This window comes from Rosa rugosa, chromosome 4 (assembly GCF_958449725.1).
Source record: "Rosa rugosa chromosome 4, drRosRugo1.1, whole genome shotgun sequence".
Lineage (NCBI taxonomy): Eukaryota > Viridiplantae > Streptophyta > Magnoliopsida > Rosales > Rosaceae > Rosa > Rosa rugosa.
In genome coordinates this window covers 15,602,055-15,616,440 of record NC_084823.1, presented here as the reverse complement: position 1 = coordinate 15,616,440, position 14,386 = coordinate 15,602,055, and the positions used below count along the sequence as shown (strand labels likewise).

The following is a 14,386-nucleotide window of genomic DNA, read 5'->3' as shown; positions in this document are numbered from 1 at the left end:
ATGAGCGCTTGGCTTCATATTATAAATAGATAGATAGGATCTCCTAAAATAACTACTAACTGTGGCCTCGTTTAGTTTGAGAAATTGAAGCAATGCGAAGTAAAATCAATCATTTCTTATGTTTGGGACACAAAATGAAAGAAAGTACTTTACTGATGGGAGAGAAAATGGTTTCTTTCATACCCTTCATTCTTTCCTTACTTTTAGTATTCACTTTCTATTATTTATTGCATTAATTACAAATTTTTTAACTTTCAAATAACTTTTCTTATATCACTAAATACGGGAAGTGCATGGAAAATGTAATTTCTAATTTCATAAAAAAAAGGTAAAAGAGTTATTTTTCTATCCACAAATCAAACGAGGACTAATGGCTTCCCCCCAAGAAATAAAATTTTAAGAAATAAAATTAAAATTAAGGAAGAAGGAGAAAAGGATTTGTATCGACCATACTCGCATATATATGTCCTATGGTAGGATCGAGAGTTGAGACCCTGTGGGGGTCAGACACATATACCAACCTGCGTGATACTAGCCGTTTATTCTGAACCACATAAAGGCGGTCAGTAAATGAGGAATCCTTCTAAAACCACACCTTCATCTTTGTCTCCTATAGTTTCATCTTCCATTCCATGGCTTTCGCAGCTGCTCCTCAGGCCTCACACACTTTGAGCTTACTTGGTAGCCCAAAATCAAGAAGGGCAACAACAACAACCAGAAACTCAAGCCGCCATGTGAATTATATTGGTACTTTTCATGTGCATGCATCAACCTCATCATCACAAGCTAAGGGTCCAAGCAACCGAGAAAGACCCCCACCGGCGCCGGGTATCGATACAAGAATCCACTGGGACAACGAAGATGAAGGCTGGATTGGAGGAAGCAGCAGCAAGACGAATGGCAAAACACAACAAGTGGAGCAAGAGCAGCACAAGGATGTCTGGGGAAACAAGTTTGCTGATTTGCTCGATGACTCGGCTGATTCGCACTACCAGTGAGTAGTTTAGTGTCTTTAGTTTCATTTTGATATATGGATATCATCTCATTTTTCAAACTCTTGTTGTTACGGATTTGGAGTAAAGTTCTCTGCAACTAGAACAGAATCCCAAAATGTGTTCAGGTTCAAAATACAGTTTTTATGTTGGTTGATATATATGTAGTTCAATGTCGTACAAAATATTTGTACATTAGTTTTTATTGCCTTCACTTGCCATTATGCAGAGTCTTACTCATTGTAATATTGGGCAGGTTTTTAGGAGTATCAGCAGAAGCTGATATAGAAGAAATCAAAGCTGCTTATAGAAGACTGTCTAAAGAGTACCATCCAGACACCACTTCTCTTCCGCTAAGGACTGCGTCCGACAAGTTTGTTAGGCTAAGAGAAATTTATGATGTGTTGAGTAACGAAGAGAGCCGCAGATTTTACAATTGGACACTTGCTCAAGAGGCTGCAAGCCGCCAGGCTGAAATGATGAGAATGAGGTTGGAGGATCCTTATGTGAAAGAAGTGGAGACGTATGAACCTATCCCGGACATGGTGGATCGTCTTGGTGGAAGGAACATGGCCCTTGGCGATCAAGCAGTGACAGCCCTTACCATTGATGTTTTCATCATCATCTTTGCTATTTGTTGTATTGTATATGTGATCGTATTCAAGGAGCCATATTACTAGCTAGGTGATACAGCTAGTAACTGATGCAATGTGCACATTATGATTCGAGAAAATTGCACATAAGTATAGGTGAAATTGATCATGAACTATATTTTGTCAATATGTGTTTGGATCTCTATAATGATGCTCATATATATATATATATATATATATATATATATATATATACAGTCCGGCTACACTAAGGATGTCCTTAGTTTTTCTTAGGTACGAATTTCCAGTTTTCACCCACTTTCCGATCAAATTTTCACATCTTAACCGTTCAGTTTTTAGGTCCTAATGTATAGATCACCTCTGCAAAATTTCAGCCAAATTGGTGATCATTAAGGCATCCAAAACTGCAAATTACAACAATGTAAACGAACGGTTCCGGTTCGACAGATTCGGTTCGTTCGTGTAAATTGCAGTTTTGGACGCCTTAACGATCACCAAATTGGCTGAAATTTTGCAGAAGTGATCCATACATTAGGACCTAAAAACTGAACGGTTAAGATGTGAAAATGTGATCGGAAAGTGGGTGAAAACAGTAAATCCGTTCCATAAGAAAAACTAAGGACATCCTTACCTGAGAAAAATCCTATATATATATATATATATATATTGCCTCATGTGATTAGCAGTACTGCTGTACGCAGATGTCTACATTATGCAAAGGGTCCTTGACCCAAAACACCAAAATAAGCAAAAGTTACCCCACTTACCCCAGCAACTAGGGCTGGGATTTTAGACCCGAAAAACCGAGGAACCGGTCCAAACCGACCCGAACGGGTCGGTTCGGTTCGGTTTTCTCTCTTAATTAATTCATTTTTTTTCCGGTTCGGTTCTTGTGTAATAGGAACGGTTCGGTTTCGGTTCTCACATTCAGTTTCTGCCTTCACCCGAACCGAGGTGCTTTTATTATATTATTATATATTTTTAACTTGTTTGATGTCAGCAAGTGGGCTCTTTTGGTTTCTCTGCCGCGCAGACCTCTCTTCTTTGAATAAAGAATCAAAGTCCATCCTCATTTCAAAAAATAAATATTAAACTCATCTTTTTTGTCTCTCTCTCTCATTCCCATTTGTCTATGTCGGCCCCCACCCACATAGCATCCTTTCTTTTTCTCTTTCTCCCATGTCTCTGTCGGCCAGCCACTCATTTCACCCTTTTTCTTCTCTCTCTGTTCCTTATTTCTTTTTAATCGCTCCCCCATCTCTTCCCTCAGTACCTCCCTTTTTCAGTTTTTCTTCTCTTTCTCAGTTTCTCTGTTCTTTATATCGTTTTTAATCATTCTCCACCATCGTCTTCCTCGATCATCTTCCAGACCCCGGAATGCCCCGACCTGCAAACCCACCATTCTCCAGCGATGCAAGACCGCCCCGGCCATGGCTGTCATGCGTGACCTGAAGCCAAAGACGGCCCAGGTCCCCATTCAATCTAGCACCAAGAAGGCTGCTGCAAAGAGATGGAACTGGAAAATTGCCTGCAACAGGGTTTTTTTTTCTCAACTTCATCCAGGAACCGTTGAAACCGGAAAACCGATCCGAAGGTTCTCGGTTCCGGTTCCCGTCGGTTCCGGCACTGTCAACTACAACAACCGAACCGAAGTTCCCTTTCCGGTTTCGGTTCTGGTTCCGGCGAATTTTTGCATTTTCAGAACCGAATCCAGCCCTACCAGCAACAGATTTTTGTTCCCAGATACACAATTTAAGCTCAAATGACCATTTTGCCCTCCAACCAATTAAAAAATTACCCACTGCCATTCTGTCTCCTCTCTCTCTTTGGACGCCAATACTCTCTCTCTCTCAATCTCCGATCTGCGTTCTCTCTCTCTCAATCTCCGATCTGCGTTCTCTCTCTCTCTCTCTCTCTCTCTCTTCCCCCGCCCTCCCCGGCCTGCAAAGCCCCGACGCCAACTCCACCTACTACCAGAGTCGGGCCGCCCACCATGGCGTCGTCACCAACTCTCTCTCTCTCTCTCACCGCCGTCGACCTCGACTACAGTCGCCGTCAACAACTGCATCTCCGATTCTCTCACCGACCTCGACTGCTCAGTTGCCGTCGTCGTCGACCTGAACAACTCAGCCTCCAAGTCCGATTTCTCTCCCTCTCTCACACCGCCGTCGACCTCGACTGCAGTCGCCGTCAACAACTGCATCTTCGATTCTCTCACCGACCTCCACTGCTCAGTTGTTGGCGCCGTCGACCTCAACAACTAGGCCTCCAAGTCCGATTACGACCTCGACTGCTCAGCCAGCGAGGAGAAAGCCATCGGATTATCTTTGACTTGGATTGATGAGGACCACATCCACAGCAAACACATGGCCGGCTCCGTTGAGGTTCCATCGAGAAGAAGAAGATGTGGGTGCCCAGAGCTTTTTCTGGGTGCCCAAATCAACTTTTTTTTTATTTTTGGGGTAAAACGGAGGCAGAAGGAAGGAAAGAAAAAAAAAGAAGAAGTTTTATCGGGGGCAATAGAAGTCTATTGGGGCAATACACGTCTATTAAAGGTCTATTGGGGGGCAATAGATATTTTCAATTGATATCATCTCCTCGTTTTTTTTCTTTAATCAACATTTTATTAGTTTAAATTTAAGGAAATTAGTTCCGATTCCAGCGACCGAAATTGCTATTGGAGGGCAATAGACGTCTATTGGGGGACAATACATGGCTGATAGACGTCTATTGAGGGGCAATACATGGCTGATAGTCGTCTATTGGGGGGCAATAGACGTCTATTGGGGGGCAATACATGGCTGATAGTCGTCTATTGGGGGGCAATACATGGTTGATAGTCGTCTATTGGGGGGCAATACATGGCTGATAGTCGTCTATTGGGGGGCAATACATGGCTGAAAGTCGTCTATTGGGGGCCAATAGACGTCTATTGGGGGCCAATAGACGTCTATTGGGGGGCAATAGACGTCTATTGCCCCTCTATTAGGGGGCAATAGATGTCTATTGGGGGCAAAAAAACTTTCCGGTGAGATTTTCAGCAAATTCCGGTGGGCGGCAGCCGATGACCGGAATCCGGCGACCGGTGACCGGATTCCGGCGGCCGGTGACCGGGCTCCGGCGAAGTCTCCTATGGTTTCTCTCTCTTCCATTTTCTCTCTCTCTCTAAGTAACAAAGGGGTGAGGGGTAAAATGGTATTAAAAAAAAATTAAAAACAAAAAAAAAATCTTAATGGGGTATTAGGGAAGACTCCCTTAGAGTGTATTAGGTAAGAGAGAATTAAAAAAACTTAATGGGGTAAGTGGGAAAAAAATCCCTAAAAATGGGGTAAATGGACAAAAACCCTTATGCAAATTGTTCCACCAGGGGAATATTGATCTGAATTTGGAATTTCGAGTCAAGCTAACTCAAGTGTGAAAATTGATTTGTGACAGAAGCTACAGGCCAGAGTTCTTTTTCTGTCATGTCTGCTAACACCTTGGTTGCTGGAGAAGAGGTTCTTCTGATGAGATGATAATGTATTTTTGAAGACTAATGAGCAGCCCCTTGAGAAGTTGAGATCAAGATGTCCAATAAATTGATAATGCCTCACAATGGAAGCCAGTTACCATTACAGCAAAGCTAGCTCTTAATATGTTTAAACTCAACACGTACATTTGAGAATTGAGATGGTAGACCAAATACAATTAATGACAGAGCAGCAATAGATTCTGCGAAACAATATGCAAAGTGGCAATAGTTCAAGGGCAGGGTTATGTCACACTGCATCCATCAAGATAACTGCTAAGGTCACAATAATATAACTTATATAAGTAAATACAGCTAAAATATGTTAAAGCTCCTTTTGTGTTTCCCCTCTTTTCTTCACCAACTGCTATATTTATTCTGGAAGACAACCGTGGCAGCGGAAACGCTTCTTCTTTTCCTTAAGAACCATACAGCATGTGCTTGTGATGGTGAATGAAGAATGATCAATTTCTTCAAATTCTTAGCATGCTCAAGTATATACCATGCAAATTCCCTTTCGTTGGCACCAGAAAGCTCTATTCTCACCTCCTCAAGCCGATAAATACAGGCAAGGTTTTGGGATATCCAGTAACTCATACTATATGTGGATGCCTGGAAATACAAAATTCAAATTACTTGTGACTGTGATGTGACTGAGAGAGAGAGAGAGAGAGAGAGAGAGAGAGAGAGAGAGAGAATTAGTCACTTACACTAGTTTCATGTATGAATAAAGGGTAACAACTTATGAAGGATGGATCAGAGTGTATGTAGAAAGTACTTGAAGTAGTCATTCCTCTGAGAAGAGAGACCATTGCAGGAATTAAGTCATCACTCAAACTCGTAATACAGATATGCAAGTGAGAAATATTGGCAAAAAGTGATGGGATGGAATGTTTCCTGAATAGAACCTGCAATGTTAGAAAGGCCTAATTTTATTATACTGTTGCAGAAAGGAAAGATTGTTTTCGGACAAACAAAAGGTACTGCCTGAAAGGTTAGTGTATTTTTACCTTTGTAGTGTTTCGGTTTAGAATAAGAGTTTTAACCATCCTCGTACTGTCAAGAAGTCTCAAACACTTTCACAGAGTCCTCTTCCGTAGGCTCTAGAAAAATCTCAGCTTTTTCTAGGTACATTAGACCCCCCAGATTCGTATGATCCATCAAACTCCCACCCCATTTCAAATATTTAAGATTTGGTCATTTGGAGCACAGATTTGTAACGATCTCCTGCTACTTGAATCAAGCTCCCATGTTATATGTATATCTTGTTTAAGGAAAAAGAGATTCGAGAGAAATTGTAAAGAGAATTGTGTGTATTATTATTGAGAATAGGGGCCCTATATATAGGGATTACAAAGTACTAGTTCTAATAATACAAGGAATACCAATCCGTGTAGGATTGGGAAATCTAGAACATTCTCCCCTATTCCTATTCCTAGTTTGATAAGGCACACTAAACTTGATTTTCCTTCAACACTCCCCCTTGTGCCGCTCAAACTTGGTGGTGACGCTTCATCCGTTGCCTCGTTAAAAACCTTGTCAGGTAACAAAAACCCTGTGGGATAAAAATAACCCTGGTCGAATGACAAAAAGAGCACAACACGTCCTTCACTCTTCGAGATCGAACATGTAGACATCATAACTCCCCCTGATGTCGATGTCTCCCCCTGATTGCTACAATCGTGGGAGTTCGGATAACCTTCTCAATCCGATGCTCTTCACATGTTTCTCGAAGGTGGATTTTGGTAACGACTTAGTGAATAAGTCCGCTACATTATCCTCTGATCGGATTTGATTCACTTCAATCTTTAGAAGTGATTGTTGTTGCTGATTATAAAAGAACTTAGGCGATATATGCTTGGTGTTGTCGCCCTTGATGAAACCTAACTTCATTTGTTCAATACAAGCTGCATTATCCTCATAAATGCATGTAGGTTCATCTGTGGTAGACTTCAAACCACAACTTCCTTGAATGTGTCGAATTACAGACCTTAGCCATACACATTCACGTACAGCTTCATGTAGAGCAATAATCTCTGCATGATTTGAGGAAGTAGCAACAAGGATCTGCTTTGTAGACCTCCAAGATATCGCAGTGCTTCCCATGGTAAAGACATAACCTGTTTGGGAGCGACATTTGTGAGGGTCAGAGAGGTACCCTGCATCAGCAAAACCCATCAAGACATCATTGTCGTTTTGATGGAGGGAGATAGGAGGACGCCGGCCACCATGAGCGGCGGCGGCGCCGGCGGCGGCAACATGGCCGGCGGCCATTCCATGGACGGGGGCGTTTTGCCTTTTGGGGTCCGATCCCAACTCTCCGTCATTCCTTTTCTCTCTGTAGGGATAGAATAGGCCCATATCAATCGTACCTCTTAGGTATCGAAAGATGGTCTTTACACCAATCCAATGGCGGCGTGTTGGCGCAGAGCTATGTCGAGCTAACAAATTCACTGCGAATGAGATATCCGGTCTTGTGCATTGAGCTAAGTACAATAATGCGCCTATTGCACTCAAATAGGGCACTTCGGCCTCTAATGGTTCTTCGTCCTCATCCCTTGGACGAAACGGATCTTTTCCGGGCTCAAGACTACGGCCGATCATGGGAGTACTCGCAGGCTTCGCTTTATCTTCATTAAAGCGCCTTAGGACCTTCTGAGTATATGCAGACTGATGGATCAAAATCCCATCACTACGGTGCTCGAGTTCTAAACCGAGACAAAACCGTGTTTTCCCAAGATCTTTCATCTTCAAATTCGGATTTCAAGTATTTAGCAGTTTCCTTCAACTCATCTAGAGTTCCAATTAGGTTCATGTCATCGACATAAACTGCTACGATTGCAAATCCGGAACTTGTTCTTTTAATGAACACGCATGGGCATATTTCATTGTTAATATATCCCTTCCCAATCAAGTAGTCACTTAGACGGTTATACCACATCCGCCCGGATTGTTTTAATCCATATAGTGAGCGTTTTAACCTTATTGAAAACGCGCTCCGTGGTTTAGAGCCACTTGATTTGGGTAATTGAAGTCCATCTGGAACCTTCATATATATCTCTGAATCTAGATCCCCATAGAGATATGCTGTAACCACATCCATAAGCTGCATGTCAAGTTTTTCGGAAACTACCAAACTGACAAGGTAGCGGAACGTTATAATGTCCATTACGGGAGAATATGTCTCCTCGTAGTCGATTCCAGGGCGTTGTGAGAAACCTTGCGCCACGAGACGGGCTTTATATCTAACCACCTCGTTTTTCTCATTACGCTTTCTAACAAATACCCATTTATGGCCAACAGGCTTTACACTTGGGGGTGTCTGCGTTACAGGCCCAAATACCTGTCTCTTTGTTAGTGAATCCAATTCAACCTGGATCGCATCTTTCCATTTAGGCCAATCTGCTCTTCGTTGACATTCTTCAACAGAGCGAGGTTCGATATCATCATATTCTATAATTCCTTTTGCAATATGATATGCAAATGCATCATCAATCGCCATAGAATTTCTATCCATCATCTCATGTACACTAGTGTAATTTATGGAGATCTCTCTATTCTCTGGAGTTGGTTCTGACATTGGAGCGTCCCCCAATGATGTCTCTTGGACATAACCGTAATCCGGAATATTCTCATGAGATGGATTATTTATATCGATGATTAATGGATTATTTTGTGCCAAACTCGCTTTCTTTCTTGGGCGAGAATCCATCGAACCTATGGGCCTCCCGCGCTTCCTGGCGGGAGCCGTGGGCCTAGCCATAACGTCACCATCATTGAGAGATGGGACGTTGGCGCCATGCTCATGCATTCTTGAGTTGGCGTCATGTCCTCTACTTTTAGGGACATCAATCCTTGCAGGCACGTTTGCAGCAGGTATGTGTGATCTCGTCACTTTAGCGATATCAGAAAACGCATCAGGCATCGATTCTGCTACGTTCTGAAGATCGAGAATTCTCCGCACTTCAATTTCGGACTGTGCGGTTCGGGGATCAAGATGAGACAGAGTGGGGACAGACCACGACAATTCCTGTCGTTCCTGTTGAACATTGATGTTCTTATCTCCCCCTAACGACGGGAAGACTGTCTCATCGAAGTGACAATCCGCAAATCTAGCGGTAAAGAGATCGCCTGTCAAGGGTTCTATGTAGCGGATAATCGTTGGAGAATCATATCCAACATAAATGCCTAATCGTCTTTGAAGACCCATTTTGGTGCGCTGTGGTGGCGCAATTGGCACATAAACTGCACACCCAAATATGCGTAAGTGTGAGACATTAGGCTCATACCCAGTAACCATCTGGGACGCAGAGAAGGGTTGAGTGGCAGTGGGCCTCAGACGAATAAGCACAGCTGCATGCAATATTGCATAGCCCCAAGCAGAAATAGGGAGATTGGTGCGCATTACCAATGCCCTAGCGACCATTTGTAGTCGTTTAATGGCGGCTTCTGCGAGACCATTTTGGGTGTGAACATGAGGAACAGGATGTTCAACATCAATCCCAATGGACATGCAATAATCATCAAAAGTCTTTGATGTAAACTCTCCAGCATTGTCTAATCTTATAGACTTAATAGGATGATCAGGGTGGTGAGCCCTTAACTTGATTATTTGTGCTAGGAGTTTAGCAAATGCAGCGTTCCTTGTGGACAATAGCATGACATGTGACCAGCGTGTCGATGCATCAACCAATACCATAAAATATCGAAATGGTCCGCAGGATGGTTGAATAGGTCCACAAATATCACCTTGGATTCTTTGCAAGAATGGTATATTTTCTTTAGTGTCCTTTGCATAGGATGGTCTCGATCCTAGCTTTGCTAAAGAGCAGGCTTTGCAGAACGAATAATGGGCTTTAGAAATAACCAATGAGGATTTTGGTTGAGCCATGAAGTCACAATTGACTTTAGAAGTAGAAATTGGAGTCAGGGGAGAAGAGGTGGCGTCAAAGCCACCCTTGAGCCGCAGGGGGATGGCGGCGCCGGCTAGTGGTGGCCGGACATGGAGGGGGAAAGCGCCGTGAGGCGCAGGTGCTCCTCCTTGATCCAAATTTCGAGTTTTACTTCCTTTCGTTCGGAAAAAGGGATGTCCGTGTGAAGTTTTTAATATACGGATCATCATGTCACGACCTGGGTGTCCCAAACGGTCGTGCCAAAGCCTATATGTGTCGGAATCCCATAAATCATCTCTCATGACATGGTTGGATTCAATGACTCGAATAGTGGTTGCATACAACCCACTAGAGCGACACATAAGTTTCTCTAAGACTCGTTTATGTCCGTAGTCATTAGAGGTGATGCAAAGGAACTCTTGTCCATTCTCACAATGTGTTTCCACATGAAAACCATTGGCTCTTATATCTTTAAAACTCAATAGGGTTCTTCCTGCCCTAGGAGCGTAAAGAGCTTCGGTGACATTTAAAATTGTGCCATTTGGCAGCATAAATTGGGCTGGACCTCTACCATGAATCAATTGAGATGATCCAGCCATCGTAGTCACGGAAGATCGAGATGGCGTCATCCATAGAAATTGTTGCCTATTTCGAAGGATGGTATGTGTAGTTGCACTATCCACGAGGCATTCTATCTCTCCGGGAAACATATTGGTTAATTGAAGCTTGAATTCTTGAAATCTTGTACTTGGAAGCGATGTAGCTTGGTTGGCTTGTGTACTGCAGATTGCAGTTGCTGCCGGTTGGTATTGCAGGGCAGAAAGGCTAGAGACGTTGCAGGGGCAGTAGACTTGCGGCAAAGTTGCAGGAACGCTGCAGGGGCAGCGTGGAGCGGACGCACGGGCGCGGGCTGTGAGCAGGGCGCGGAGGCGCGCGGGTGGGCAGCAGGGGCTGCGGTGAAAAGGCTCGGCCTAGAGGGCTGCAAGAGCAGGCGGGCTAGCAAGGGGCTAGGTGCTGCGGCAGTTTTGATGAAGAGGATTTCAGATTTTGTATTTGGTTTTTGCTTTGTGGCTAGAGTCGTGCTGATAACGTGTTTAAGGAAAAAGAGATTCGAGAGAAATTGTAAAGAGAATTGTGTGTATTATTATTGAGAATAGGGGCCCTATATATAGGGATTACAAAGTACTAGTTCTAATAATACAAGGAATACCAATCCGTGTAGGATTGGGAAATCTAGAACATTCTCCCCTATTCCTATTCCTAGTTTGATAAGGCACACTAAACTTGATTTTCCTTCAACATATCTTCAATTTTCTGACCTGATACCTTGAGATGGCATAATTCACTCTGAAAATGATGCACAAAACAAAACGATTCCAAAGACTAGCTTTCAATCGTCATATATTTTATCCCGCGAACTTCTTCAAGATGTAATTCCTTAAGGGTTTTGCACGAACATAAGATCCATTTGCAAAAACACTCCTCTCCTTGTATTTTGAACTTTCTCAACTTCAAGACTCGGAGATTAGGAAAACAAGCAGAAGAGGAGGGCCATTTAAGAATGTCCCCTCTGAAGTCGAGAAGTAAAGATTTCAGAGATGAACAATGAAAGAACCAAGAGGGCAATGCTAATGGTGTCTCCTGTAATGTATCGAGCTGAAGATCAAACAACATTACACCTTATGGCATTTCGGATCCATGTGAAAATCCAATAAAGCTCATTAAAATGGCTGGAATATTTGATACTATAGTAAGTCCAACGAATATGAAAGCATTGAATCGTATTATCATCACGACTACTCAAGAACCTATCAAAAGTGTTATACAACTGCAGTCACTTCCACGTGGATAATCTTTCACCACCGCTTGTATCAAAATTCAATGACGGAAGTGAGAGATAAAGCTTTATACATCTTTCGGACACACAGCTCACCCGAGTAAGGTCTCTTAAAGTCAGGAAGGAAAGAATGTGATGAGCAATTTCATCCGGAAGATCACTGAATCTGTCTATAAGCTCCTTACAAGCTCCATGAGTTTGGCAGCTTGTAGTAGTTCCCATGTGTTCCATATCGATCATCACCTTAGGGATTGTGAAACGAGAGATGAGATCTACATGAAACAAAAATTGCATACGTAGATGAGATATTGAGATCTAAAGAAAACACAGATTACTCAAAATAATACCAAGAATAAAGAAGAAAGAAATTATACTATTGCAGGGGAGTATAGATGCTTAGGAGACAACAAAAATTTGCAGCTAACGGGAAGCCTTCTCAAACACAAGTCTTTGTAATCCAATATCATTAGCCAGAAAGTAATATAGAAAAGAACATAGTTTGAAATAATTGAAATACGGTTACATATGTGTGCAACAAATTGGGCTAATGGAGTGAAACTTCTGTTGATTAACAGTACTGGAAAAATTCGTATACAGATTAAAGAGAGAGAAAAACCAAGTGAACATTTGAAGCGTTTAAGCTTATTCTAGTTCATCTTTCTTCATGATTTTCAAATAGTCCTCCAAATTTGTGATGGAATCATAAGCTTTATGTTGTTCCTTACCTTCAAGAGATCACCTTAGTTCGTGTACTGGTCCGGCCTCCGGAGGATATAAGAGAGAATGATAGCCTAGCTACTAAGCTACAGTATAGTACTTCTCCTTGACAAAATGGAAAGATGAAACTCTCTGATTTGGATTTCAATGATTTGCAACTTTACATCTCCACCAACATTTAGCAGAAGGAAATTGTTCACAAGATTGATAGTTGGAATAATAAAAGGAAACTACCGTTTAGCTCCTAATTACATCAAGATTGGCTGCTTGATTTACTAGAATCACTGTACCAGTCAAATCCCAAGAATCATGGTCCAACTAATAAGGAAGGAAATTGAAATCCATTTTCAATTTTCATAATGTAATGCGTCGCCAAGCTGGAGCATGGATGTATAGAATGGGCAACTTGCACAAATGTCAGTAAAGGACTGCTCCCCATGTTTGGTGAATACATTTGCAACTCGAAGAGTATCACGTAGAATGGTGGCCTTGAAGTCATGTGCAACTTTTCCCTATAGGATTAGTGAATGCACACATATGCGACTCATGTGCCTTGAAGTCATGGAGGAAAAGGTACTCGCAAAAATGGTGGCCTCTTTAAAACCTTACTCGGATAAAATTCAATAGAATAAACTCTGAGTGAAGGAAAGAGTATCACAACATTAAGCAAGAATTACATCAAGTAGATCAGCCTCCAGACACTAAGACGGCCACGGAGGTTCTACCGCAAACAAGAAACAATTATGAGCAAGATATCTTCTTGCCAACTATGTGCTACTCCATTACACCCAGGAGGAACGTATCTCCATGTTCTAAATTCCAACGACTGCATCAAGCTTATAATTCCTTGAAAAGTTCCTGCATTAGTCTTCTTCAGTTCTATCAAGGGATTGTATTTTCACCCATGTAATTCCAATGACTGCAGCAAGCTTCCCTCATTACCACGAGGGCTTGAATCACTGCTTTTGCATTTGTGCGACCTACACCCGGAGCAAATTATATCCCTGTGAAAAAGAGCTAGTGTCTGAGTTACCATTGGCGAAAACTTACCAGGTAAGGGGGACATTGCACCATGATCTCTGCCAGCAAGGAGGAGGAGGAAGTTCAGTTGCTCAAACTCAAGACTATGCATAAGCAAAGACCAAATCTCAGTAGGGCACATAATTTTAGTATAACAAGAACCTTGAAGGAAGCTTGTCTTCCACATATTGTTCCGTGCTACAGTCATTTCTAGAATTTGATTTTCTAAAATTCTTACAGGGGAGCCATACCATCCATTCTTTTATCTTGCCTCATCTCCATTTTGGATATTCCAGGACTTGCATATCACAACCTTCTGAGATGACTGCTGCCAACGGACATTTCCGACAGAGGTGGTAACTCATATAAACAATACCCTTATTTAACTCCAGAGCATTACCTTCTTGTAGGAACGATGTTTGCCTACTTTCTAATTCCACTACAGGCACAGACCCATCACAAATCGGACCAGGCGAGAAAATAACAGTTCCTATACTTGAGCATTCTATGATTCCAGAATTCAGACTTCTGGGTGGAAAATATGAATATATCAAACTAATAAACATTATTACACTATCGCATTCATAGAAAATAAAAGTCGGATATATGCCATGATCCTACTTTATTTCTTATTTTAGTAACTAGAATTTCACACACAAAAAAAATATGGTAAATAAAAGATGGTATCGACTGAACTAATGGAGAACCCAATCAATATAGATGAGTCCGTCATGATCCTACTTTATTTCTTATTTTAGTAACTAGAATTTCACACACAAAAAAAATATGGTAAATAAAAGATGGTA

At 42.0% G+C, this 14,386-nt stretch overlaps 2 protein-coding genes across 2 annotated transcripts; one reads left to right on the top strand and one right to left on the bottom strand.

The window, feature by feature from the left end:
- The first annotated feature begins 506 nt into the window (after nt 1-506).
- LOC133745413 (NAD(P)H-quinone oxidoreductase subunit T, chloroplastic) lies at nt 507-1,759 on the top strand. Its single transcript, XM_062173477.1, has 2 exons — nt 507-994; nt 1,249-1,759. Exons 1-2 carry the CDS (start codon nt 633-635, stop codon nt 1,670-1,672), a joined length of 786 nt encoding a protein of 261 aa, XP_062029461.1. The 5' UTR covers nt 507-632; the 3' UTR covers nt 1,673-1,759.
- A 3,712-nt stretch (nt 1,760-5,471) lies between these two features.
- LOC133744410 (putative F-box protein At3g58910) lies at nt 5,472-12,091 on the bottom strand. The gene is given in 5 exon segments (XM_062172523.1): nt 5,472-5,726; nt 5,924-6,022; nt 6,192-6,311; nt 11,291-11,576; nt 11,845-12,091. Coding segments are annotated over 5 exon segments (999 nt in total). The 5' UTR covers nt 12,084-12,091.
- Nucleotides 12,092-14,386: the final 2,295 nt, after the last annotated feature.

Excerpts from the sequence above, each read along its gene's own strand:
- LOC133745413 (XM_062173477.1), top strand. The coding sequence starts at position 633 with ATGGCTTTCGCAGCTGCTCCTCAGGCCTCACACACTTTGAGCTTACTT. Across the intron at positions 995-1,248 it reads TCGGCTGATTCGCACTACCA|GTTTTTAGGAGTATCAGCAG; the intron begins GTGAGTAGTTTA and ends AATATTGGGCAG.